The 25,838-nt window shown below is 35.2% G+C and overlaps 1 protein-coding gene across 4 annotated transcripts in view; it reads right to left on the reverse strand.

Moving 5' to 3' along the window:
• The window catches only part of Wdr7 (WD repeat domain 7), a 334,029-nt gene that overhangs the window by 221,243 nt on the left and 86,948 nt on the right, over window positions 1–25,838 (reverse strand). For 3 of the 4 annotated variants that reach the window (XM_015482357.2, XM_048806162.1, XM_048806160.1), the window contains exons 15-16: window positions 10,042–10,811; window positions 8,744–8,832 (exon numbers count right to left, since the gene is read on the reverse strand). In XM_015482357.2, coding sequence (XP_015337843.1) covers window positions 8,744–8,832; window positions 10,042–10,811 — 859 coding nt within the window. Of the gene's footprint in view, window positions 1–1,770; window positions 1,804–8,743; window positions 8,833–10,041; window positions 10,812–25,838 lie in introns of all 4 variants that reach the window. The other variant, XM_048806161.1, reaches the window with a different exon arrangement.

Here is a 25,838-nt window from a genome sequence, read left to right on the forward strand (position 1 = left end):
TTTTTTTTTTTTAATTTTTTTTATTGTGGGTTGTTCAAAACATTACAAATTTCTTGACATATCATATTCCACACTTTGATTCAAGTGGGTTATGAACTCCCACCCTCACCCCATACACAGATAGCAGAATCACATCAGTTTCACATCCATTGATTTACAAATTGCCATCCTAGTGTCTGTTGTGCTCCGCTGCCTTTCCCATCCTCCACCCTCCCCCCTCCCCACCTCCCTCCTCCCCTCCCCTCCTCTCTCTCTACCTCCTCCACTGTATAACCCTGAGGGTCTCCTTCTATTACCATGCAATTTCCCTTCTCTCTCCCTTTCCCTCCCACCTTTCGTCCCTGTTTAATGTTAATCTTCTTCTCCTGCTCTTCGTCCCTACTCTGTTCTTAGTTACTCTCCTTATATCAAAGAAGACATTTGGCATTTGTTTTTTAGGGATTGGCTGGCTTCACTTAGCATAATCTGCTCTAATGCCATCCATTTCCCTGTAAATTCTATGATTTTGTCATTTTTTAATGCGGAGTATCATATTATAAATTTATTCACACTATTCATCATGGTGCTATACAAATTGTGCATGAAAACCTTACTTAAGTGATGGGTTTAGTAATAATTTAGACCTTTCACTCAGATATGGAACCACTAAATGAACAACACATTTGGGAGCAATTGAGAAATGTACTGTCAAACATTCCTAGGAAAAAAGGACATCCTTAAAACACTGAAAAGAAGACTACAAATAACGAGAAATAGAGCAGAGTAAACTTCTAGGCAATAGCAAGGATAAGGGCCCTGCCCAAGGTGGCATTCTGACAAACACACATCAAGGCAACACATGAAAGTGCCCATAATGTTTAAAAAATTCAGTAACACTATTTAACTTCTAGATCACCACTGGATTATGTTAGAAATAGAGTAAATCTAGATGTGACAGTGATTTTCCTTGGCCTGTAACTACAGCTAAAGAGTCAACAAAACAAAACACAAAACAAAATTTTTTTTTCCAAAAAAAAATCTCATAAAGATTTCCGTCATTACTAATATCCAGAATAAATAAATGGCTTCTCTAAGAAGTAAAAAATAAATTTATAACATCATAAACAATAACAAACTAGCTACGAGAAAGCTGTCAACATGTCCTATCTCACTTAACTGACACTAAATAAGTGCTTATTACTATGGACCAGGCACTGAGCTAAGCATATAAAAACACACGAAGATTAGACAAAGTTTCTTCCCTCAAAGCACTGAGCCCAAGAGAAAGGCAAATTAGTAACCAATTAAAATATTATCACAAACTGCACTCCTTGTATTTCCTCCAACAGACATAAACTCCTTGAGGGGAGGAATTTATTTTGTCAACCCTTCAGCCTCTGAACAGAGTTATTGACATACTGACCCTAGAAAAATAAAGGAAAGGTATTTATATGTTCATTCATTCCAGAAATATTTAATATACTCCCTCTATGAATCAGTCACTGTTCTAAGCACTTACAATAAATCAGTAAACAAAATGGAAAAAAATGTCTCTGCCATTCCAGCTCCCACAGCAGATCAAAGTTATTAGCCAGTTAAAAAAAGAAAGGCATTTAAGTTCAAACACACTGAGTTTTAAGGGATTCTCAGATCCATTCATTGACTTGAAATATGTACTCCAGGTTAAGTTCAGCTTTTATGCCACAGATCTTGGAAAAGGAAGGATATTGCTACACTATTGGTTAATTTATTAATGTTTCCTGAGATAATTTAACAGTGACAACTTCTTACCTCTCAGGTTAGACAACCAATGTTGACCCATATCTGAAAAACAAAATTGCAAAGAATGCAATATAACCTTAAATCTTGGAGTTGTCTGACCTTCTTATGCACCTCCCCAGGGTAGGGAGGCATCAACTAAACATACAGATAAAATTCAGAGATGCACCAGAGATGCAGACCACAGATTTTTGCTATGAGAATCATGAAGAGAAATACTGTAGGCCAGAATGTAAGACAAGTGCCTTAAGCCAAACATAGATTTAGCACTGCATCACTGTGAACAGAAACTTGGTTGACTGAAATCTCTTATCCCTTTCTCAAGTAGTATATTTCATAAATTGCAGAAGAGTATCTAATAAGTAAATATTATATCAAAAAATGGATGGCTCTCAGTAAATGTTATTTGCAGATAAACACTGAGTTAATGAATCTACTATCAGACAAAATAAAACTCTAATAAAGAAATTATTTTTCAATGAATTGTTTATGAAATATTATATAGACTATCTATCATATCTTTATTATCAAACATGAATTTCAATGAAAAGTTCTATCCCCAGCCAGTCTTTACTTCATGTAGGTTATCTGCAGCTGAACAAGTATAAGCCAATATATAAATTATAATTTATTAAAAAATAAGCATTTTTGTGTTTGCAATTATCAATTATCAATCATTGTGCACTGTAGAACAATCAGGAAAAGAAAACCAAGGAAATAAAAGTTAGAGTAAAAATAAGAATTTATAATGCCCTGCTCGACTTTGAGAACTCAGAGTCCCTTGTATGTTCTCTTCCCACTTCCCACTTTATTTTGGTTATTTATGTTCTTGTGTTATCTACTAGACATATAGAAACTATTCAAGATAGCATACAGACTAATCTTTCTAAACTAGCAAATGGAGTTGTTAGGAGATAAAAAAGTGCTTGTCAAATATTTGTTGAAGAAATAAAGACACTAATATTCATGTCAATATTAAAATAAAAAGTAAGTTTCATAATGCCATCCTGAAGTATTTTATTATGTAGATTTCTCAATAGAGACTGCTGACTTTCACTGACTTTAAAAGACAAACATTATGTGTTTAACAAATGGAAATTCTTAAATTCATTGATTAAAATAGATGCTTTAGAAATAGACTCAATTTTCAGTGCCTGTTTACAGCTCTTTACACTCAATGCTTTTCTGAGAGGAGCAATATTAGAACATGTCACTTTAAATCCTCAGTCTGTAGCATGTGAACAAGTCCAACAATATTACTGTGGTAGATACACAATGCAGTACAGCCATGTCACAAATTATACTGAATGCTTCTCTCTACTATACGCAGGGAGATATAATTCAAGAAGAATCAACTGCTAAGAATGATGACAAAGATAATGATGATGACGATGATGATGATGACGACAACAGCAACAACAAAATATCCTTAACAGGATCATTAAAACATCTCTAAACTAAATGAAGGAAAACATGTGCTGCCCAATTTGCTTAATCTATCCATGGAAGATATTGCAAGTGAATTCAGAAAAATACATAGATACTCTTGGAGAAAATACACAAGATCTGGAATTTTAAAATGTTGGTTGTGCCTGAATCAAAGCCTATTTTCATTTCTCCATATAACAATGCTCTAAAACCATTAAAACTTGGAGAAACATAAAGAATCTTACTAAATAAAGTACATGAAGCACTGCTTGGTATTGTGGTGCACACCTGTAATCCCAGTGGCTTAGGAGGGTAAGGCAGGAGGATCACAAGTTCAAATCCAGCCTCAACAATTTAATGAGACCCTGTCTCTAAATTAAAAAAAAAAAAAAGAGCTGGGGATGTGGCTCAGTGGTTAAGCACCCCTGGGTTCAATTCCCAACCTCTTCCCCCCAAAAAAGTGTATGAAGCCTATTTTCAAATGAAGGAAGAAACACTTGTACCTGTGAACAAAATGGAGTAAGAACAAACCTATCTTAAAAAAGGAAGAAAGAAAGCAATAAAGGGTTGAGACATGGGAGACCAAGTGTGCTCTATGATAGGTCTAGCTTATAGCCTTGAGAGAGATTTGACAACAGGGAGAGGAACTGAGGAGAAGTGAAGCAGTCTCCCAGAGTTGAGTAGACAAAGCTCAGAATTTCAGGAAACCAGGGCAGCTATGACTCACAGGACAGAGAAAGGAGAACCAAAAAGACTGAAGCCCCCTTGGATTGCTCAGCAGAGCACCAATCAGAACTTGTGTGGAAGAAGACTACTCTGGGCTAGAGAAAGGCCAGAAACAGAGCCTGTTCCCATCAGTCTAACCGAGCATTTGATAGGAGTGTTCAGGAACATCTTGCTTCCATTATAGGAAGTAATCTGCCTTACAGGAGCAATGCTCCAAATCTACCTAACAAATCATAAAAGCGGAACTTAAAAAAAAAAGTCAAACTGTTTCCACATAACTGGATCCAAAAAAAAAAAAAAGCTCAAAAGATTAACAAAAATATCTAGAATCCAACTTAGTAAAATTCAAACATTTGCTATCTAATCAAGGATTATAAGGCATGCCAAGAGGCTGAGAAGCACATAAAGAAGAAAACAATTCATCAAAACCAGTCCAGAACTGAAGGAGATATCAGAATTAGGAGACAAGGCCGTTAAAATAGTTATTATAACCATAATTTATATCTACTTTTAAAAAGCCCCAAGTCAGAATTCTGGAAATACATAGCATACTGTCTGAGATGAAAAAGTATTGAGATGAGATTAGTGGCAGTTTAATGAGAAACGACTAATGAAATTGAAGACACTGCAATAGAAATCATCCAAATTTAAACCAAAACCCAAGGAAGAAAAAGAACCCCAAAATAAAAGAGAAGCAGTGATCTATGAAACAATTTCAAGCAACCTAATGTTACTTGAGTCCACTAGAAAAAAGAGTAATGGGCTGGGGTTGTGGCTCAGTGGTAGAGCGCTTGCCTCGCACTTGTGAGGTCTTGGGTTTGATCCTCAGCACCACATAAAAATAAATAAATAAAAATAAAGATATTTGAGAGAGAGAGAGAGGGAGAGAGAGAGAGAGAGAGAGAGAGAGAGAGAGAGAGAGAGAGATGAAAGGACATTTGAAAAACAATTGGTTAAAATTTTTTCAAAATTAATGAAAACTATAAAATTAAGAAATTCAATAAGTTCCAGCCACAAGACATATGAGAAATACTATGGTAGCACATAATCAACTTTCTAGAAACCAGATATAAAGAGAAAATTTTTAAAGCAGCAAGAATAATAAAGTAATGTTACATTCAGAGGAACAAACTTAAGAAAAAGTCATATTTCTTGTTAGAAATAATGCAAGCCATGAAGTACTGACCAACAAAAACAGTCAACCCAGATCATGGTACAAGAAAAAAAAAAAATCTTTTAAAAAAAAAAAAGCAAATAAAAATGTTCTCAAACACACAAAGCTAAAAAAGAGAAGGTCCTCCCTCTACAAGAAAAGCAAGTTATTTAGGCAGAAGGAAGATTACAGCAGATAGAAATGTGGAATTACACAAAAGAATAAATAACATCAAGACAGTAACCAAATGTGTAAATATGCATATATGCATTTCTTTTTCTTCTTTTTTTTGAACTTTAATTGACTATTACACACAATTCTTAACAATGATTTGTGAGATTTATAACATATGTAAAAGTAAAACAGTTAATCATATCATAAAGACCAAGAGTTAAGAAATGCAAATACAATATTAAAAGTATCAAGTAGTATAATATCACAGAAAGGTATGTTGTGGTAAGTTAAAGATGTAGACTATGAATTCTAAAATAACCAGCAATATTATAAAATAATTAGCTTATAAACTAACAAAGAAGATTAAATGAAATAGTAAAATACACTTCATCCATCCAAAAGACAGCAGAAGGAAAAGAAAGAATAAAGAATAAATGGGACAAAGATAAAAATAAATAGCAGAATGATATCCAAATCTAACCATATCAATGATTATATTAAATGCAAATGTTTAAACATTTAGAAAGCAGGTCAGATAGGATTTAAAAAAAAAAAAAAAAAAAAAAAAAAAAAAAAAACAAAACTAAACTACACACTGCTTCCAGGAAACATACTTTAAATAAAAAGACCCAGTAGGTAAAAAGTAAAAGGATGGGAGAGAATAAGCCAGAATAATAGAAGCCAAAAATGCTAAAATGGCTACAATAATATGGACAAAGCAGATTTGAGAGCAAAGAATAACAGCAAACAGAAAGATCATTTTAAATGACAAAAGAGTCAAAAACTCAGAAAGAAATAACAGCCCCAGAGGTTTTATGCACCTAATAAGGAAGATTAAAAAAACAAAAAACTGATAGAAATGCAAGGAGGGATAAACAAATTCATAGATGCAGAGGTCAGTGTCATTATCTACTGATAAAAAAACATTTAGGCAGAAAAGCCAGCAAATACACACACACACACACACACACACACACACACACACACACACACACACACTAAGCTTAAACACTGTCAAGCAATTTGGCCAGATTGACTTTTTGCAATACTCCACTCAATGACAGTAGAATACACGCTTCTCCTAAAGTGCATGCAATATATGTACCAATATATTATGGGACGTAAAACAAGTATCAACAAATTCAAAAGGATTCCAATTGCAAAATATGGTGACCTGAGTTAATAACAATCATATTCATACTTGAAAACTGCTCAGAGAGTAAAGATGAAGTGTTTTCACTAGGAAAAAAAAATGATACACATAAGAGGAACTGGACATGCTAATGAGCTTAGCAATTCCAAAATGTACATTTGTTTCAAAACATCATATTACATACTCGAAATATACTTTCTATTTTTTAAATAAACTGAAAAAATAGCAAAGGATTAAAACAATGCAAAATATAATTTGACTATTATAAATTAGAAACCAGACAGATCATTACAAAATCCCCAAATGTTTAAAAATTTTAAAAACTCATTACTCAATTACTTATGGATAAATGAAACACACAAAAAGAAAAAGCACAACATATAAAAATGTGTGGGATACCACTAAAGGAATGAATTCTTGGGGAGAAAATTATAGCATTAAATGACCGCCTGAGCTCCTACTTTAAGAAACTAAAAAAGATAAGCAAATTAAAAACAGAAAATAATGAATTAACATATATCAAAGCAAAAAATCAATGAAGTAGAAAACAAAATTAACAGATTCAAATCAATGAAACCAGAATTATTTCTTTGAGAAAAACCATAAAATTATTAATCTACTAGACAGACTGATTTGGAAAACAGAAAAAAAACCCAAAAATTATGAAAATTAAAAATGAAAAAGTAGAGAAAATTTCAAGTCCTACAATTTTTTATTGATACATTTGACATAATCTATCAAAGTTTGCTCAAGGGGAATTTTGAAAAACATGAATATATATTTATATTTTACATCTATTTATATTTTAAATTTAAGTATTTTTAATCTGTAGTTAAAAAACTTTACCATAAAGCAAAATCCAGGCCTGTAAGCTTTCACTAATCCTTCCAGAAAACACAAGAAAAGGAATCCCCTCCTAACTCATTTGGTAGGCCAGCATTACCTGTTATCAAAATTGCACAGCCATTATCAGAAATGAAAATCACACATCAAAATCCTTCACACACACACACACACACACACACACATACACACACACACACCAAAAAAAAAAAAAAACCTCAACAAAAACTTAGCAAATTGTATTTAATGACCTACGAAATAAATAATTCATCATGATGAACTATGGTCTATATTACAAAGTTGTTTTAAAATAAAAAAGTACAAAAAAGTCAATATATTTTGTCTTACAAAGAAAATAAAGGAGAAAAATCATATAATCATTTCAACAGATGCAGAAAAAGCATCTGACTAGATCTAATGTCCATTCATAATAATAGTAAAAATATCTCAATGAACCAGGCACATATAGGAACTTCCTAAACCTGATAAAGGGCATCTTAGAAAATCCTAAAGCTAACACCATTCTTAATAGAAACAAAATGAGTAAATTGTGATCTATTCATTCTTCAGGATAATCTCAGTAATAAAAATGAACCATCAAATGCAACACTGACAAATCTCACAAAAAACGCTGGGCACAAAAGAATACATACTCTATGTCTGAATTAACATAAAGCTCAAAAGTCAGGCAAAACTGAATTATAACGTTTAGGAACTTAAACTTAGGTGATGTTAACTATAAAAGAAAGCAAAGAAGTAGCTGAACAAAAAGAATAAAAAATTTTTCAGATTTTTGGAGGATTTCAGATTTCAGACTTTTGATTAGGGATGATCGACCTATAAGGTGTCCTTAGAAAGGGAAGGTATGATGACAGGGTGGGAGGGTGTAAGATGCTTCTGAACTCTCGGTATGTTGTATTCCTTGTGCAAGAAGGTAGTTACAAGAATGCTCAGCTGGTAAAAATCACTGAGCTGTATATTTTTGTTTTGTGCACTTTTTTGTATGTATACTAATGAAAGACAAAGTTAAAATGAAAATGATGGTATATAGTGATTTAAATAAAGAGATAAAAAGAATAGTTTAACAAGGATATCCACTTGTGAGTCACAATGTATAAACTACTGGCAAGTGGCAAATTAGTTATAGTATTGAACCATGAATTTAAATATTCTTAAATGTAGTTTAAAAATAGGTATAGCTTTTAAAATCAAGATACACACAATTAAACACTAGTGTTGTCAAGTTAAGGTGCCCCTAATGCATAAAAATTAGGGCAAAGACAGGATAATAAAATTATGTGAAATATGCTCATTTATCAATTTCCAAATAAATTTGATTTATTTTTAACTGACATCTTAATTATCCATATTTACATCTGGAATATAACAACTTTTCTCTCTTTTAACAACCTGAGACAAACAAAATGTTATGATTATACATTAGCTATGTCTCCTCAGTTTCTACAGCTGAAATGTCATGTCAATTACTTAATAAGATTTAATTTTACCTTGTTTAATCTGTCCTTGCACAATATTACTGGAAGTTGGAGGAGAATCCCTTGCCTTAGAAAGGTCTGGGGTGCTTGGTCTAGGTGGCCTTTAAATAGAAGAAAAAAATACATGTATATATTCTTTCACATTTTCATATTTCTAGAACTACTTAAAATATTGTTTTCTAGATTCAAATTAATTGCAAAGAAACATAAAAAACATTCTCAATTTACTGTTCCAAAAAGATGGCTTTTTAAGAATTTTATATGCACTAACATTTTCCATTTCAAATTTTAATATGATAAAACAAAGCAAGTAGCAAGTAAAAATTTTATACCTACAATTTATACTATTAGTTCAAGAAATATTTATGAACATTCCAATATTTACCACTGACGGGTAAATATTCTTAATTCTCCATTCTTCAATATTAGCATGCTAAGATTTCAGCCAACCCATTATCACTGGTGCAAATGAATTCATGGAACAATATATTGGATTTTAAAAGTACTCAGTCCTAACATATAAAAAAAGGCATTAAGGCATTACAAAATCTTGGACCCAGAAGCAGAAGATCTTAGTTTGGATTCTGGCTCTATCACTGATTGCAGATGTGACCTTGTACAAGTCACTTCACTTATCTGAGTTTTCTTAACTATAATGAAAGGATGATAAAACCATTTACCTTATAGAGTTAACAGCACCAATGAGTTAGTTTTTGTAAAATACTTACAACAAAACCTAACACAGAGTAAGTGCTATATAATTATTTGTTTAAAAAAATTCTTGATATGGTGGTCAACTCTCAATAAAATATAATAAAAAGTTGTCTTCATAACCTGGGGAAAACAGAAACCAGCATGCAAGCTAGATGTTCTAAAAACATTAATACAGTACTCTGGTTTTCAAAAATTGTTTTCTCTTTCCCTGCTGAAAAATTCAGATTATACTTACAAAATTCTGAAGCCAGTCACTGAAAACATATCATTCATTGCATCTGTGTTTGAGAAGCATTTTAAACTAGTACACAATTTTAAAATCATATTTATTCAAGAGCTAGTCTATATGATCAATTCCCACATTCTAAACCCCCTTTTAATAGCCAGTAAGTTTTTTATGTATATATAAAATTACATATATTATATATATATATATATATATATCTTAAACTAAGCATTTTAGAGACTTGTGTTTTAAAATTTAAAGGGGAAACACTGAAATGGTCTAAGTATTTAGAAACAAAAAAAGTAACAATAACAAAAATAGGTTTCTTTTTTAAAAACTTAAAAATAAAATCAAACTATCATGGTCACACCTGGTAGGACCCTTCTTCATATGGTCACCAATAAAAGTTGCATTGGTCATACTCATTAAAGTATTTGCCAAAGATATGATAGACAGGAGATGTTGGGTGGTGACTGCTCGGGATACTCCGTAAGTCCCCTTTCCTACTCCCTCCATTGCTGGCAACTTCCTTCCTGCTTCTGCTTTCCCATGTGGTAGTTTACAAGCAGCCTGATTATACCCAGGCAGCATCAGTGACATATGACCTCCTCTCGATAAAAGGCCAAACGATACTGTACAGTGTGGCTTCAGCATTCCAAGGCGATCAAGACAAACTTCATCCAGAACTTCATTCAAACCCCAGGCATGAAGGCAGGACATGAACAATTTTGCAGTGTCCATAGTTAAGTTATATTCTAATAGGGTCAAGGGCTTAGATTTGCTGGCCCGATACTCAGGATCACTTTCTTCCCTTCTCTGCCTCATTATCTCTTCATCTTCCTCTTCATCATCAAGGAGATGTTCCTTTATGTTCTCTTTGATAGTTTCTTTCACTTGTTGGAAGAGAACTGCTGCTCGTTTTCCAGTTAGAAAAGAGCCCCCTTTGTCTGAACTGCCAGATGCTTTTTGCAAATTCTCTGGGGAAATAAGCACAGTATTCGGCCTAGAGGCTTCTTCAGTCAGGAGTTGAATAATCAACGCTTCCACATCAAAGAAAAGCACGTGTATGTCCGGGTCTGTGAGGTTTGTCTTTATTGCTTGAACCATCAGGGAGTTATGAGAATATTTAGGTAAATTCCCCTGCAACAGATATTTTTAAAAAATGGTTATAATTAAAAGTATTTAATTTTACTATTCATTAATGAACAATAAATAGCAGAATTAAAATGCTTCTTAAGCTGTCTTTTCAGGGGTTTATCTCATTAAAAATAACACTAACTTTGCAAATCAGCAGCAGCATGTTAAAGAAACATTTTATACAATTAGAACTGTATGCTGAAACAATCATAAAATGTCATTAATTAAAAATCAGGGGCTGGGGTTGTAGCTCAGTGGTAGAGTGCTTGCCTACCATGTGTGAGGCACTGGGTTCAATTCTCAGCACCACATATGAATAAAACAAAGGTCCATCAACAACTAAATTAAAAAAATTTAAAAAAAAAGATTTTCAAAAAATCAAAGAAAAAGTGTCTTATTGAACCAAGGAGTCTCTTTGCTCATAGAAGAGATTAAAATTTGTTTCAATAACTTATAGGCAAATTCTGTGTCTATGAATGAACTACTGTTCTACCGAAAGAGTTCGAGTATTCTGACTTCCAATCCTTTGACATTGCTGTACCACCAAATCCTTTCTTCAGCTAATTTGCCTACAGTCCCTCCCTGTTCACAGATTCCCTTCCCTCAGTATAGAGAACATATTCAAGTCTTTTTTGTTGTTGTTCCAGATCCTGAAATGTTAGTCTGACCATTCCCCTTCTATTCCCCTCCCCTTCTACTGTCCCTTTTAGTCAAATTTAGTGAAACTAGTACAGTAAATCCAGTGGGAACTCTTCAGTCTTTGTCCTTCCTAATCTTTGCAGTTATTGCTATTGTTGTTATTCCTGAGAGACTGAGAATATAAATAAAGAGAAAGAATAAAAAACCACCTTATAGCATCCCTGAATCCCCACCTACTGCCCCCAGAGAGCCAAGCTATCTAATTCTGACCCTTCCTCCTCCTCGGCAGCCACCTGCTGGCTCATTATTCCTTTGGCACTAGAACTATATCACCTGTAAGTAGCTGCTCCCAAATTCCAGCCAGACCGGCCTCTGAAAGTAATTCCAGTCCTGTATTTCCACATGCTAGTAGTTGGATGGCCCACGGAGCCAGCCTCCTATTTAACACGTGTCACCTATACCCTCCCATTAAGCCTGCAGTGTCTTCTTAGTCCTCAAGAACCACTACTCCTTCTTACTGCACCTTCACCACAGAAATTCAGACCCTGGGTCTGCCGCTCAAGTCAGGCTGTACAGGCATTCATCTTGCCTTACCCCAAGTCCACCCACACAGAGCCACAGACTTCCTTCTGAGGCACAAATCTAATCATGTCACTCTTCTGCCAAAAAACATTCCATTATCATATATTATTAAGAGAAATAGATAATAACAAATTCTGAAAACTAAATCAAAATATAGATGAATGTCTGATCTTGAGATGAGAAATGATAAGCATGCTTAAAATTCTCTACTGTAAAAACAATTGTTAAAAGGCAAGTAAGAAATAGAAATAAAATATGCCAGAAATAATACTAATGAAGTTATAATCTATACAAAATTTTTTAAGTAAATAAGAATACTAATGCCCAAATAAAAGGAAAAAGGGAAAAAACATAAAGGTCAAAGACAATTCACAGTAAAAGAAACATAGTCAATAAAAACATGGAAAACCTGCTCAAACTAGTTATCAAGGAAATTGCAGTTAAAATAACCACATCACTTATAAAATTTGTTAACAAAAAACACTAAAACCTGTATAGTGAAAATCAAATCAACACACAGCAGATGTGCAAGCTTTTGGAACAGTAATTTGACAAAATACTTTGTGAACCCTTAAGATTAAAACATTGTTTGATACAATATGTTTATTTCCAGGATCCTAACCTAAATATTAAGTCAGAAATACAGACAAGGACTTATATACAAGGATGTTCAGTGAAGCAGCATCCTAATTTTGGCATCTGTTTTTTAAAAATTGGAAACAACCTAAATATATAATAAGGAAATAGGTAAATAATTTGAGCATAGCCATATGTAAGAATGAATGTTGCAATCGTTACAAATCATGCTTTCTAGGTATAGTTAATCACATGGCAAAATGCCTATGTTCCACTTTTAAGTGAAATAAAACTACATAGTCACGTGCATGTGCAGAGTATAGTCCCAATTTCACTTATTTAACACTTAAATATATGAGTATAGCAAGAGAGACTGGAAAGAAACAGCACACAAAATGTTAATTGTAATATCTTGTAGTGGAATTATAGAACATTCTGTTTGTATTTCTAATTCTTACATTATAAATAATGCATATTATTTTCATAACTAGAAAAATAATGCTCTGAAATAAAATGCATAAAGTTCAAGACCATTGATTTGATAAAATACTTTTCCAGTTTTAATCAACGGGCTCCTACACCATAAAGAATTCTTCAAGTAGATCTTATCACTACCCCTTTATATAAACTTTTCTGAACTGATGTTTAAAGGAGGATGGCATATAATTTTTTTTTAATCGAAGGATTGAACCCAAGGGTGCTTAACACTGAGCCATATCTGCAAGCCCTTTTTATTTGTTATTTTGAGACAGAGTCTCACTAAGTCGCTTAGAATCTCATTAAGTTGCTGAGGCTGGCTTTGAACTTGCGATCCTCCTGCTTCTGCCTCCCAAGCTCCTGGGATTACAGGTATACGCCACCATGCCTGGCTTAAATATTTTCATAAAACACTTAAACAACCTAAGTAATGTGATGAATTTATGCTGCATATTAGTAAATATGAAGTTACATATAGGAAGTAAAAAAAAAAAATCAAGGCTTTCTGAGTCTTACTCCTGTATTTAATTCACTCATTCTACACTCACCTCAGGGCCTATTATGTTCTATATTTGTGCAAGGCACTGAGGACAAAAAGAAGAGTAAGAAATGGCTTTTCTAGTCATGGAACCTAAGTAACAGATTGAATCGAATAACAGAGAATGACATGTAATAACAGGGTAGTATGAATGGTACTATAAAAAGAGGGGGGTTGCAAGGCACAAGAAAGGGACACAATGGAAAAAGTACCAACTCCACCTGGAGTGACCAAGAGCACTTCATAAAAGCGGTATGAAAGAGCACTCCTGGCAGAAAGGTAGCAGGATATGAAAAAGAACAAGGATCGGAAACATCACAGGATAGACACTGATAAAACCCACAGGTGATCAATATAAAGAATGCAAGGAATGCTTCCCTGGAGTATCGGGGTCACATTAAGGCTTTTGAACTTGATCTTGCAGGCCCGGGAGCCACTAAACAACTTTTCTCAGAATCATCAGGGGTGTTTGGGAAATACAGATTCCTGAGCCTGATATCAGACCTGAATCTATATGTCTAAGAATGTGCCAGAATCTGTATAATGAGTACTCAGATGATCTGATGCAAGGAAGTTTGAAAACTACTATCCAAACCCTTTAATGGAGTAATATGATCAAATTCAATCATATAAAGTCTTCCACCAGCAATGATTACCAAAAAGGAGCTACAGCAGCGACAGGAATATGAAATGGAGGCAACAGAAGCCATCCAGGTGAAAGTGTGCAGTAGAGATGAGAATGTAAACTGTGGGATGGAAGGAGATGCTGACCTTTTCTCACAGCACTGTGCTTTATACTGGCTTTTTCAAACATTGGACCTGTAAGCTACTCTTAATGCTTTGTACCTTCCAACACTAATGTCAGTGAACAACACATAAAATTATGTATAATAAGTGTATCATATCTAATATAACATCAGTGATATGAAAAATTATTGTTAATAATGATAGCTACTACATACTAAACCATTGCTACAGCCCAGGCACCACGCTAGATATGATGGTAGCTTATGTCACTGCAAAAGGTAAAATACTACCTTATAACACTGCTAAGTAGACAGACCTGACATGAGGTAGGAACAACTAGATGAAACAAGGAGAACTCCACAGTGCTTTAACAGATACTGTTTTCCCAGTAAAGATCTGCAAAATTCTTTTAGCAAAGAGACAGGGATGATGTGGCACAAAGAATGCAAGAGCAAACATGCTTGGTAAAGAAATTAGTGAAGCAGCAAGAGCAGCTTAAAGTAAAAAGAAGGCAAGAGTGAGGACACAAGGTAGACCTCAAACTCTCTCATGAGATGTCAGCCACACATGTGCCCCTTTCGGCACCCCCAGATTTTCCCATTTCTGTCTTTCTGGAGGTACTCCAGCAGACAGTCATGTGCTTGGACTACTAGAAGGTTATCTAACATCTGGTACCATGACATCTGCATGTGATTGTGCGAGAGTCCTCTTATCATTCTCAGAGCTACTGATTGTGTCATTGTGCAAACCCTGTACTTACCAGTAACTCACAGGAAGAGTAAGGAAAAGAAAAACGCCACCAAAATGAAACAGCTGAAAGTAGGGAAAAACCAAAGTAAAACAGGAGAAAAAAGTAGATGAGCTGTAATCTCTGACATCACCAAGGCCTGCAGAGCCTGTGTTACCTGACAAGTGGCTTCTCTAATGTAAAAATCTTACTACAACAAAATACACATGCCCAGCAAAGTTAACCACTGACCCATCTTATTTTCTAACTAGCAATGTAAAGTTTAGTTACAGGTAAATGAAAAAAGTATCTATCAAATGCCAAGGGTCTCACCTTAATTATAGATATAGCACTAAGACAAATTCCTTCAAATCACTGTATATTCTTAATAATTTCAAATACAGGCTATCCGATCCAGGAAATATTTAACAGGAATGTTTGCTCTGTCACCTTTATTAAGAACCTCTGAAATGTGTGCTCTCAAATTCATCTTTAATTTATCATAGAAGAAAGATTAAATTCAATTCTACAAATATTTGTGGAGTGCCTATTATCTCCCAGATGCTTGGGAGAAAATAAAGCCTTTTACATTAATGAAATAGTTTCAAAACTTACTTAAAAAGATCCAACAAGGAATCATAAGGTATAAGGTTCACACAAATGAAAAGCTCTCAAAATACCAGTAAAACTCAATGATAAATGCAAAATACACACATATGTCAACACCTACTTAAAAAGCTCATAAGAAAGATATATTTGACATCTTTATTATAAATATCAAGTCTGTTATAACTTTATATTTTCTGTATGAGGAAAATACAGATCTGTCACTTCAGATCTTAAATAAGAACTCTGACTTAAAATACAACAGAAATGCAATGTTGGAAAACAGTATTGTGTTGCTTCCTCACCACTGAAAATCAAACCTGTGGCAGGCAATCATGCAAAGGATACAAGGTAAAATTGTTTCTCAAGTGAAAAACCCCAGGAAAATAACAGCACCATGATGATAGGAGTAATCTTTATTCAAGCATGGATATTTTTTAGTATACATACAAAACAAACATACACTAGATGCAATATACCCCAGCAACAAAAGGCAATAATTTTGAATCTGCTGAGGAAAAAATGTTGATGTTTCATTGTTATAACATTTATCACCATAATAAGTTTGAATACATTCAGGTTAAATCATGTCTGCTGAAACACCTGACAGCTTTCTCCCCTAAAACCAATATCATAATGTTGTAAAAGTCTTAACAAGGATTAATATTTTAAGTGCACTTCATTTATCCAATGACTAAAAGAAATTTAAAACACTGGCAATAATTTTACTCATTCACCATTCAATTCAATGGTCCTGATTTCAAAGCTTACTTAATATCATAATTTTCAAGATTATCCTTTTAAGTAATCTTGTACAATAATTTACTGTTTTCATGAACAAGTACTGAGTTCAACATATAATGAATGATATATATGGTTCATATTTCCATATAAAAATAGAGTTGATTTATACCAGAAGGCTTTATTTATACCAGAAGCCTTTATTTATTTATTTATTTTTTAATCAGAATCTGCTTTGAAAGCAGAGATTAAGGATACAAAGAACTGGCAAAAAAATGTCCCAACACACACACACACACACACACACACACACACACACCCCTCTATAATTGTCAATCTTGAGTCCTAAAATAGAACAAAAGAAAATTTGTACTTGGCAAATCATAAATTTTCTATTTTGCAAAATGAATCATTATACATATATATGTATATATATACATATATATATCACACTTATAATGCATATTCTAAAAATTTTTATTTCCTACATATTGTAAGAAAAATTTGTTTATTACTCAATGATCTTTTGTTAGGAAAAATAAAAGAACAATAATTTAAAAAATAATAACTTTCCCCTTGGATTTTGTATATGATATTTTCTTGAAGAAAATCCTTTAGAAGAATTTCTGAAATTCTGATGCACACTGATAAATATAAAAGGTACACTGAATTAAAACAAACTGATGTCTTAAAGTGCTTTTAAAATATTCTAAAAATTACATGGGGAAAAACCTCCCCATCTCCTAAAAAGTATTTACAATACAATTTCAATAATGACTGTTTTAATTTTGGAAAAATGGAAGAAAGGTAGGGAGGAAGGAAGAGAAAGAGAGGAGAGACTGGAGAGGGAAACATTAAAAACTAGGAATTATCAAGAAAATGTGTAAGATTGAAGTGGATATTTGGTGCCCTCTGCTGTTGTACTACTGTTAGTTAACACCAGTTGTGAGGGTAAATGAAGGGAGTTCTTTTCAGAGAATCCATTCACACTGAAATCAGATCATATACTATTCACTTATCTTGATTATTTGCTTTTGAATAAGATACGATTCCACAATTGGGTATAAATGACAACATAGTCATATAGTTCATGTTAGTTCACTTCCTTTCATGTTTCTTCATTAATATCAAATACAAATAAACTAAAAAAAGATATTTAACATATTAAAGGATTTTAATGTTAAAATTTATTTATAAATCATTCCATAAAAGTAAATTATAAGTATTAAATATAAAAATTTAGATCATGCCTTTTACAAAGAAAATATCTTCCAAAGCTATTTCTACCAGCCATATCTTACTGCATAATAATGCATGAATAACATCCAGATTGTATAAATATATTAATAGTCTTCTTATTATAAATTCATTTACAATATAAATTGTAAAACAGTAGCATAGAAGAGATTGATTTTCTTTTTCTTTCTTTCTTCTTCTTTTTTTTTTTTTTGGTACTGGTATTGAACTCAGGGGTACTTGACCACTGAACCACATCCCCAGCCCTATTTTGTATTTTATTTAGAGACAAGGTCTCACTGAGTTGCTTAGCACCTCACAACTGCTGAGGCAATTCTCTGTTTCAGCCTCCCAAGCCACTGGGATTACAGGCGTGCGCCACAGTGCCCAGCCTGATTTCAATTCTTCCCAAAGAGCCAAGTTACCAAAGCAACAAGGCTAGGAGCCATTCTCTACTCCATGGACTTTCATATGAATCGGCTCACTTCCCTAGCATCAATTCCTCTATCTTCCAATAAAAAAAGCTACCTACCTCAGAGAGGTTTTACAAATAGATAATAGATAATGCAAGCAGTATTCTTTTCACTGGTTGGAGGGAGATAATAAAACCTGGCTCATTTTATCTTGAATGTGTTAAAAGTACACATGAAAATAGTGTTAAACCAACTGAAAAAAAAAAAGGAAATTGTAAAATCCCAAAGGTCTATTATAAAATACCTTCTTGGGTATGCCAAATCCCTGCATGCATCTGTAAAGGAATCTGTAAATGGTAACAAGGTGAGATTCTGGGAAGCTCACTTGGTAAGGAAAAGTATAAGACTGAAATGAAAAAAAAAAAAATACAGCTCTAATCTACCCTGGTCACTGTTGAACAACCCCTAACTTCAGAAATATTGACACTCCATGGATTTAAATCACTTTTAATTTTCTCCTCTTCTCCCTGCCCCATTGGCCCACATCTCACTCTTCTCAGTATGCCAGTTCACCATGCCCACTCACATCTGCACATGGTGCCACCTTTGCCTAAGACATCCGTCCACACTTTTCCTCCTGCTGTCAAGCCTTGTTTCTTAAGAAAGGCCTTCCCAACAACTCCTGAGGTTAGTTCATGTCCTCATGGTTGTGTCCCATGTGGTTCATACCTTAAGTAGTCTAAGGTTCACCAGGATGAATTGCACACCTGTGTCCCACACAGAGCAGGAATTCCTCAGTGCCAGGGCCTGCTGGGTGTGGATATGATTAATGCATTCTGCAACTGGTTCTAGCTTGGGGCCTAGCTTATGGTATGCACTCAATCTGTGTGGAACAAATGCATGAATCAACCAATCAAGAGTATTAAAACTAGTATGTGATGAACACCGATTGTGGTAAATGTTTTCAAACATCCTATTTTACTTCATTACAACACAATTATTCCAATTTTAAAGCTAAAATCAAATTGAAACTAAAAGGCAAGTCAGTCACTCAGGGTAACACAGCAAGTCAATGGTGACAATATGGGAGAAATCAGGTTCCCCCTATGTCTGCCTCATATTTCCCACGTTTTTAATATCAAGAGGTTCTCAGCCTGAGTTCTACAGAGATTTGAGACCCAGAAGGTGGAAAGAGAAAGGGCGAATGCACTCCACATTAGTCAGCCCTCAAATACTGGGTTATTTATGGAAAGTCAATGCACACCTTGTGCTGAGCACTGGAAATACCAGGAGGAATATCCCATAGTCCTTTGAGAAGCTCTTAGTGAAATACAGAGTGAAGGTTCTTGCCAGGGTGATTCTGACACACTCCAGGGACATTTGGCAATGTCTGGAGGTATCATTGTTGGTTACAACTGGGAGGGGGTACTAATAGCATCTTGTGGAAAGAGACTAGCGATGCTGCTAAAAATCCTACAGTGCACAGGATGGTCCCCACAACAATGAATTACCTAGCCCAAAATGTCAACAGCGCTGAGGTTGAAACACCTGATATAGACAGACATGAAAACACACATCGACTCACTTACATTTATTGGTACAACAGAATAAACACTAGGACAGAAACATAAACCAAGTGCCAGAGAATCAGAGAGGAACATCCTTGGACCCTGCCTGACTCGGCTTTATTAATAGGGACAATGGTCACCAAAGTCAGATTCATGAGATAATTAGGCAGGTGAAGGAAGGGGACATGGCACTCCAGATGCACCAAACAGCAAGTTCTATGTTCTCTGAAAATACGTGTGAAGGAGACTGGAGAACCAAGTTGTTTCACTATAAAAAAACTAAAATCCTGTTTGTGCTGACAAATCCCCTCGTTTTGTCTTCCCCTTTTGTTTTTCCTTCCTCTTCCTTTCCACCCATCCTGCCTGATATGATATCACTCTCACCAAGACTGATTGCTACCTGGTGTGATTGTGACCAAGGTTTGAATATGATTAAGAAAAATAGGTATTTTTACACTAAATAAAAAGAGACAAATGAGTGGAGATATTAGTGGAAAGATCTTCGAATATTTTGCCTATTCCAACCTACTGAGGACACAATATAGAATTTTAAGCACAACCACTACATACGAATTATACTACCTCTACTTGAATACTGCAATAAAGTGTCTCCCCGGGATGACTGACTAATACATTTCCCTCCAAGGTTAATTTTAGGGTCTATAGTACTATGTCATATAAATCATCAAACCATCTTCACATTGGAAAAATTTTAAAACTTCACAATCATTGCCACTGGCTCAAAGTCTTCCTGGCCATCCATCATTCTAGAAAATTTCACCATTCATAGAGTCCAGTGATTTTCAAGTTCAGGTCTGAGGTCCTTGCTCATCAGGGGAGCTGCTTATAAAAGGAATCAAAGTAGGAGGGCAAATGGTGCAATTTAAACACCGAATCAGTAACAAAGGGAGTTGCTAAGGTTAAATTTGCTAATTATGCTAGAGGTACTATTTTTGTATTTTGCTATTTATAACTGTAAATTAGCATATGACTAGTTTTATGCAGACTTTCAGTATTCTAATTAAATGTCATGCTATTTGAAATGCAGAGTAATGGTACAAAGGTTTTATTGCACATGAACATATGAATATCCCATGGATGCAATGTTTTGATATCAGTGCATTCAAGTGCTGGCTTTCAAATGCTGCTTTTTTTTTTTTTTAAGTTGCAGATGGACACAATTCCTTTATCTTATTTATTTATTTTCATGTGGTGCTGAGGCTCAAACCCAGTGCCTCACATGTGCCTACCCTTCATTCCATTTTGTCTAATCCAATCTATACCACTGAGCCACAACCTCAGCGCCCACCCACCTTTTTAAATTTGTTCTTTTTAGATACATGTGACAGTAGAGTGTATTTTGACATACTTTACCTACATGAAGATGACTTTCCATCGTTGTGGTTGAACATGACGTGGAGTCACACTGGTGGTGTATTCATATATGAACAGAGGAAAGTTATGTCCTATTCATTCTACTGTCTTTCCTATTCCCATCCACCTCCCTTCCCTTTATTCCCTTTTGTCTAATCCAATGAACTTTAAATGCTGCTATTCTTGCTTTTAAATTATACGCTGCTATTAGTTTCATCATGCAGTTTGGGTTTTTTATTTGTATCAACAATATTTTATTTGTTTGTTTATTTGGGAGGTGGGGTATCAGGGATTGAACTCAGGGACACTCAACCACAGAGCCACATCCCCAGCCCATTTTTGTATTTTATTTAGAGACAGGGTCTCACTGAGTTGCTTAGCACCTCGCCATTGCTGAGGCTGGCTTAGAACTCACAATCCTCCTGCCTCAGCCTTTCCAGCCCCTGGATTACAGGCATGTGCCACCACATCCAGATTGCATCAACAATATTTTAAACTATATTTTCCAAAACACTTGAACAGGCATGTTCAAGCCCTAGAGTTAGACCATATGCTCAATCACTGTTCCTGAATCAGTCCACCAAATGACACTACATTTTCATCCCAAGCTCTTCACCCCATGGCAAGGAGAAAAGACTGGAAGAATAGGCTGATAGAGCTTTGTACCACTTGAGACTGAGCCATAGTGACCCTCATACCTCCCTGGATGGCTCAGCTCTGATCCTAACCTTCCTTCTCTACTGGCCCTAACACCCAGCACACTTCCTCAACTTCTTCAGAACTGCATTTAGCACTAGCTGCTCTCTTTCTCCCTTCTTCTCTTGTCAAACAGACTTTTCACAAGCATCCTACACTTGTCATTTCTATTTACATTCTTCCCATTCACTCTTTAGCCCTTTACAATTAAGCTTCTGCTACCAATGTCCTGGGAAGATAGTTCCAAAAGGGAACACTAATGACCTCATTGAAAAACACATTTCAACCCTTGGAAGACTCAATCAACATCTACTACATTTGACACAGTGATTCTCTACATTTTCTGCAACTTTTGATTCCTTGTTGGCAGATTTGACTCCCACTGTTTCCCTTTAAACTTGTGTTCCTGAGAGTTTATCTCTGAATGATCTTGTCCACCTCTACAGTTTTTTAAGTATCATCTGTATGTTGATAAGGACATCCATATGTCCTATCATAACCCTCTATTCAAGTTGCACTTTTAAACTGCCTGACAGACATGTTGACACAGATAGTACAGAGGAACCTCATATTCATCATATTCTAACCCACTCATCACTATCCCACACAGAAGCCTCTGGCATTCAAAATCACTCAAAACCTGTGAATCCACCGACCTTACCTCTATACCCAATCAATCATTAGGTCCCTTGGAATGTGACTCATAAATAACTCTTGAATTTAATCTCTCTTCTATGTTCCCTCTTATCAGCTTTATATACTGATTTTCATATAAAATTCCTTGTGAGAACAGAATTGTAAAGCTAATTTTTAAAATAGCTTGAAGGCCAATGGGGTGAAAGATCAAGTTTCAGTATCCTCCGATGGTATAGGGACCCTGCCTCATTCCCCACACCTGCCTTCCAGCCAGCCCTCCAGCAACACTAGTTACACTTTTCCACTTCCCTCTCTGCTTATGCTGCCCATGCCTCCCAGAACACACTGCAACCCATCTCCATCAGCCACCTGACTATATTCTACTCATTCTTTAATGTTCTCTCCTCCCAGAAGCCAGTTCTGATCACCTCCAGCCAAGACGGGTTTCTGCAATACTCTCTGCATCCTACAGCCACCCCACTTCCTGTAGTGCACTGTGTGTGCCTGTTCATACTTCCTGAGAGTAGTGTCATATCATACCCATTTGGCTCTCCAGGCCTTAACACAGTACCCAGGAGTCAATGAATGTTTACTGAACTAGACTGATTCAATTATTTTCTAACAGAGACTATAAAAGTCAAGAAGTTTCAAAATCTTTTATATGGTTTAATACAGAGCAGATTTTCAAGTACATTAAAAGAGAAGAAATTGCTTTCTCCTCAAAGTACTAAAACATTAACATTTAGTCACAAATCTTTGTATTTCAATCAGATTAGTTAATAATACCTTCAAATTCCTAAATAGGAGTTAAAGTGTTATACATCAGGGCTAGAAAGACCCAGCTGCTTAGGTAAGGTCACAAGGTTTAATCTACCTGTATTCCCATTCTCAAAGCAATCTACTATTTGATTTATAAGGTGAGATGGTGAGAGAAATTTCTGTGCTGTGTCTCACATACATTCTACAACGATCTAAATTTCTTCATAGTATAGTGTGTTTCTATTAATAATGAATTTCCGAGGAAGAGCAGAACTGATCTGAATTTAAAACCATCGCAGAAGACGACTTTTCCTTGGCTCAAAACACAGAAAATTATACTTAATATGAACTACAAACAACTATTATGTCCAAGTCATGGGCCAATATAGCACTACAATTATGGGGTTTATTAAGTTTCAGAAAGGATAGTCATCTTGGATATTTGGTGGTGTTTTTCAATCATCATAATAAATCCAGTTATGTCTAATTCAAGGATCCTTTAAAAACCCCTGGAATTAGCACCCCCAATACAAATTAAAAATTTAATTAGTTTTGAGAATTTAGTTTTATTGCTTAGTAGAATAACTGGTTTTACATTCATAGTAACCTAAAACTCATTACCTTCAAACTAAAGAAAAAGTTGGTGGACAGTTAACTTGAGTTGGAAATTTTCAAAGTACTCATCCCTAATTCTAAGAAATATACACAAATGATGAGCAAATACATGTAAATGAGCACAAGCACTCTAGCAGCCTGTGTGCAGCATACTTTTCTATGTGTGTGAGAGTTCTATAAAAGTGAATTTGTATTTAATGGAGAATTTGGAGCAGGTGTCTGACTTGGATGAGTGGAGGGAGGGCCAAATGAATGCTGAAAGATCAGTTACAAGGTATTATCTGAGAAAAAGATTATGAATTAGGATGGTAAAGGCAAAGAGAAGACTGCTTTCAGAAGCAGATAAAAATGATAAAACTTCACTTTGGATTGATTTCCAAAGGAAAAGGATCAGATAACACCTATGATTATTAATATCTACAATGGAACAAACGGTGACATTTACTGGGACAGAGAAAGTGCCAGCAAACTTTTTCTGTAGAGTCACATGCCAAATAAAGATTGAGGGTCATACAAGGTTTCTGTCACATAACTCTGGTTTTTTTATATATATATTTATTTTTTAGTTGTAGTTGGATACAATATCATTAATTTATTTATTTATTTTTATGTGGTACTGAGGATCGAACCCAGGGCCTTACCCGTGCTAGGCGAGTGTTCTACCGCTGAGCCACAACCCCAGCCCTATACTCAGTTTTTTTGACTTAAAATGTAAACACTATCCTAAGCTCAAGGGCCCCACTGACTTGTAAACTACTATTTGCAGACTCTAGATACTGCAGAACAATGTGGAATGGAAGGATCCAAAAATTAAGAGTTCAATCCCAATGAAGTTATCTTTGAGGACAGGAGCAGAAGGCTAGAAGTTCCTCTTCAGGCAGGCTAGCCAAAACCAGATGGATCTAGAGATGGCTACCAGAGTGACAGCCAGACAATAAGCAACTTCATTGTAACCCAACTTCCAAACTAGTGACACACCTACCAGTTGCCATGACAGGAAGCACCTGTGGAAGAGGGTGAGGAGCCACTATACTCACACTGGTTTCACCCTGGAAGGCTGACCTAGAGCTCCAGAAATGGTTGAGAGAAGAACCTGACTGCAAGTTTACATCTGGAATAAGGAGCCTAACCCAGGACTCCAGGAAAGGTGAGAGGAACCCCAGTGGGAACAGACTGCAGTTCTCTGGTAGAGCTGATTCCTTTGTTTGTGTCTCTCTTCCTTGCACTTTCTTTTGTCTCAAACAATGGCTTCCTCTCATCCTTTGCAATGGTCTTCTAAAAACTTTCAAACTTCTCATTAAAATATTTCTTACCTCTGGATAACCTTGACCAGCTGGATCTCATCACACTTATCTCATCCAGAAAGTGGGAAAGAAGGAAACCCCTGAGTGGGCATCTGGGGTAAAAGCCCATAGTAGATACCAAGCTAAGGCAAATTTTTTAAATATGTAATTCATATTCATAATTTATTCTTCTTAATTTGCCAGGCAGCACCCAACATATGGGCTCTCCTCTTCGGGATATCTGCTCTGAGTTAAACCAGAAGATGTGTTGTGGTTTAATGTAATTTTTAATGAGTTTTTGTATATTACTTTATTAGTCTGTGTTTGTGATAACTAGCGTGACAGAGGATAAGGGATTTGATGGCTATAGCAACAGTCCTATTAGAAATCCCATCAATTCTTGCTCCAGCCACCAGATAAGTTTCTTTAAAAAAGTCCTGAGAGCTGGGATTATAGCTCAGTTGGTAGAGTGCCTGCCTTGTATGCACTAAGGCCCTGGGTTCGATCCCTGGCACCAAAAAAATAAAAAAGTCCTGAAAATAGCAGTAGACACAATTTGATTCAAGCTCACCAGGTAAACTGCTCCCAGAGTAACTAGAAATAATTAGCAAGGAGAAAATAAAATTAAAAACTTAATTTTTTTAATATAAAAAAGGGTTAGATAAAAAATAGAGGCCTAGGGATGTGGCTCAGGGGTAGAGCATTTGCCTAGCATGAGTGAGGCCCTGTGTTCAATCCCCAGCACCACAAAAGAGAGAGAGAGAAGAGAGAGAGAGAGAGAGAGAGAGAGAGAGAGAGAGAGAGAGAGAGAGAGATA

Source organism: Marmota marmota, unplaced genomic scaffold, assembly GCF_001458135.2.
Source record: "Marmota marmota marmota unplaced genomic scaffold, marMar, whole genome shotgun sequence".
Taxonomy (NCBI): Eukaryota; Metazoa; Chordata; class Mammalia; order Rodentia; family Sciuridae; genus Marmota; species Marmota marmota.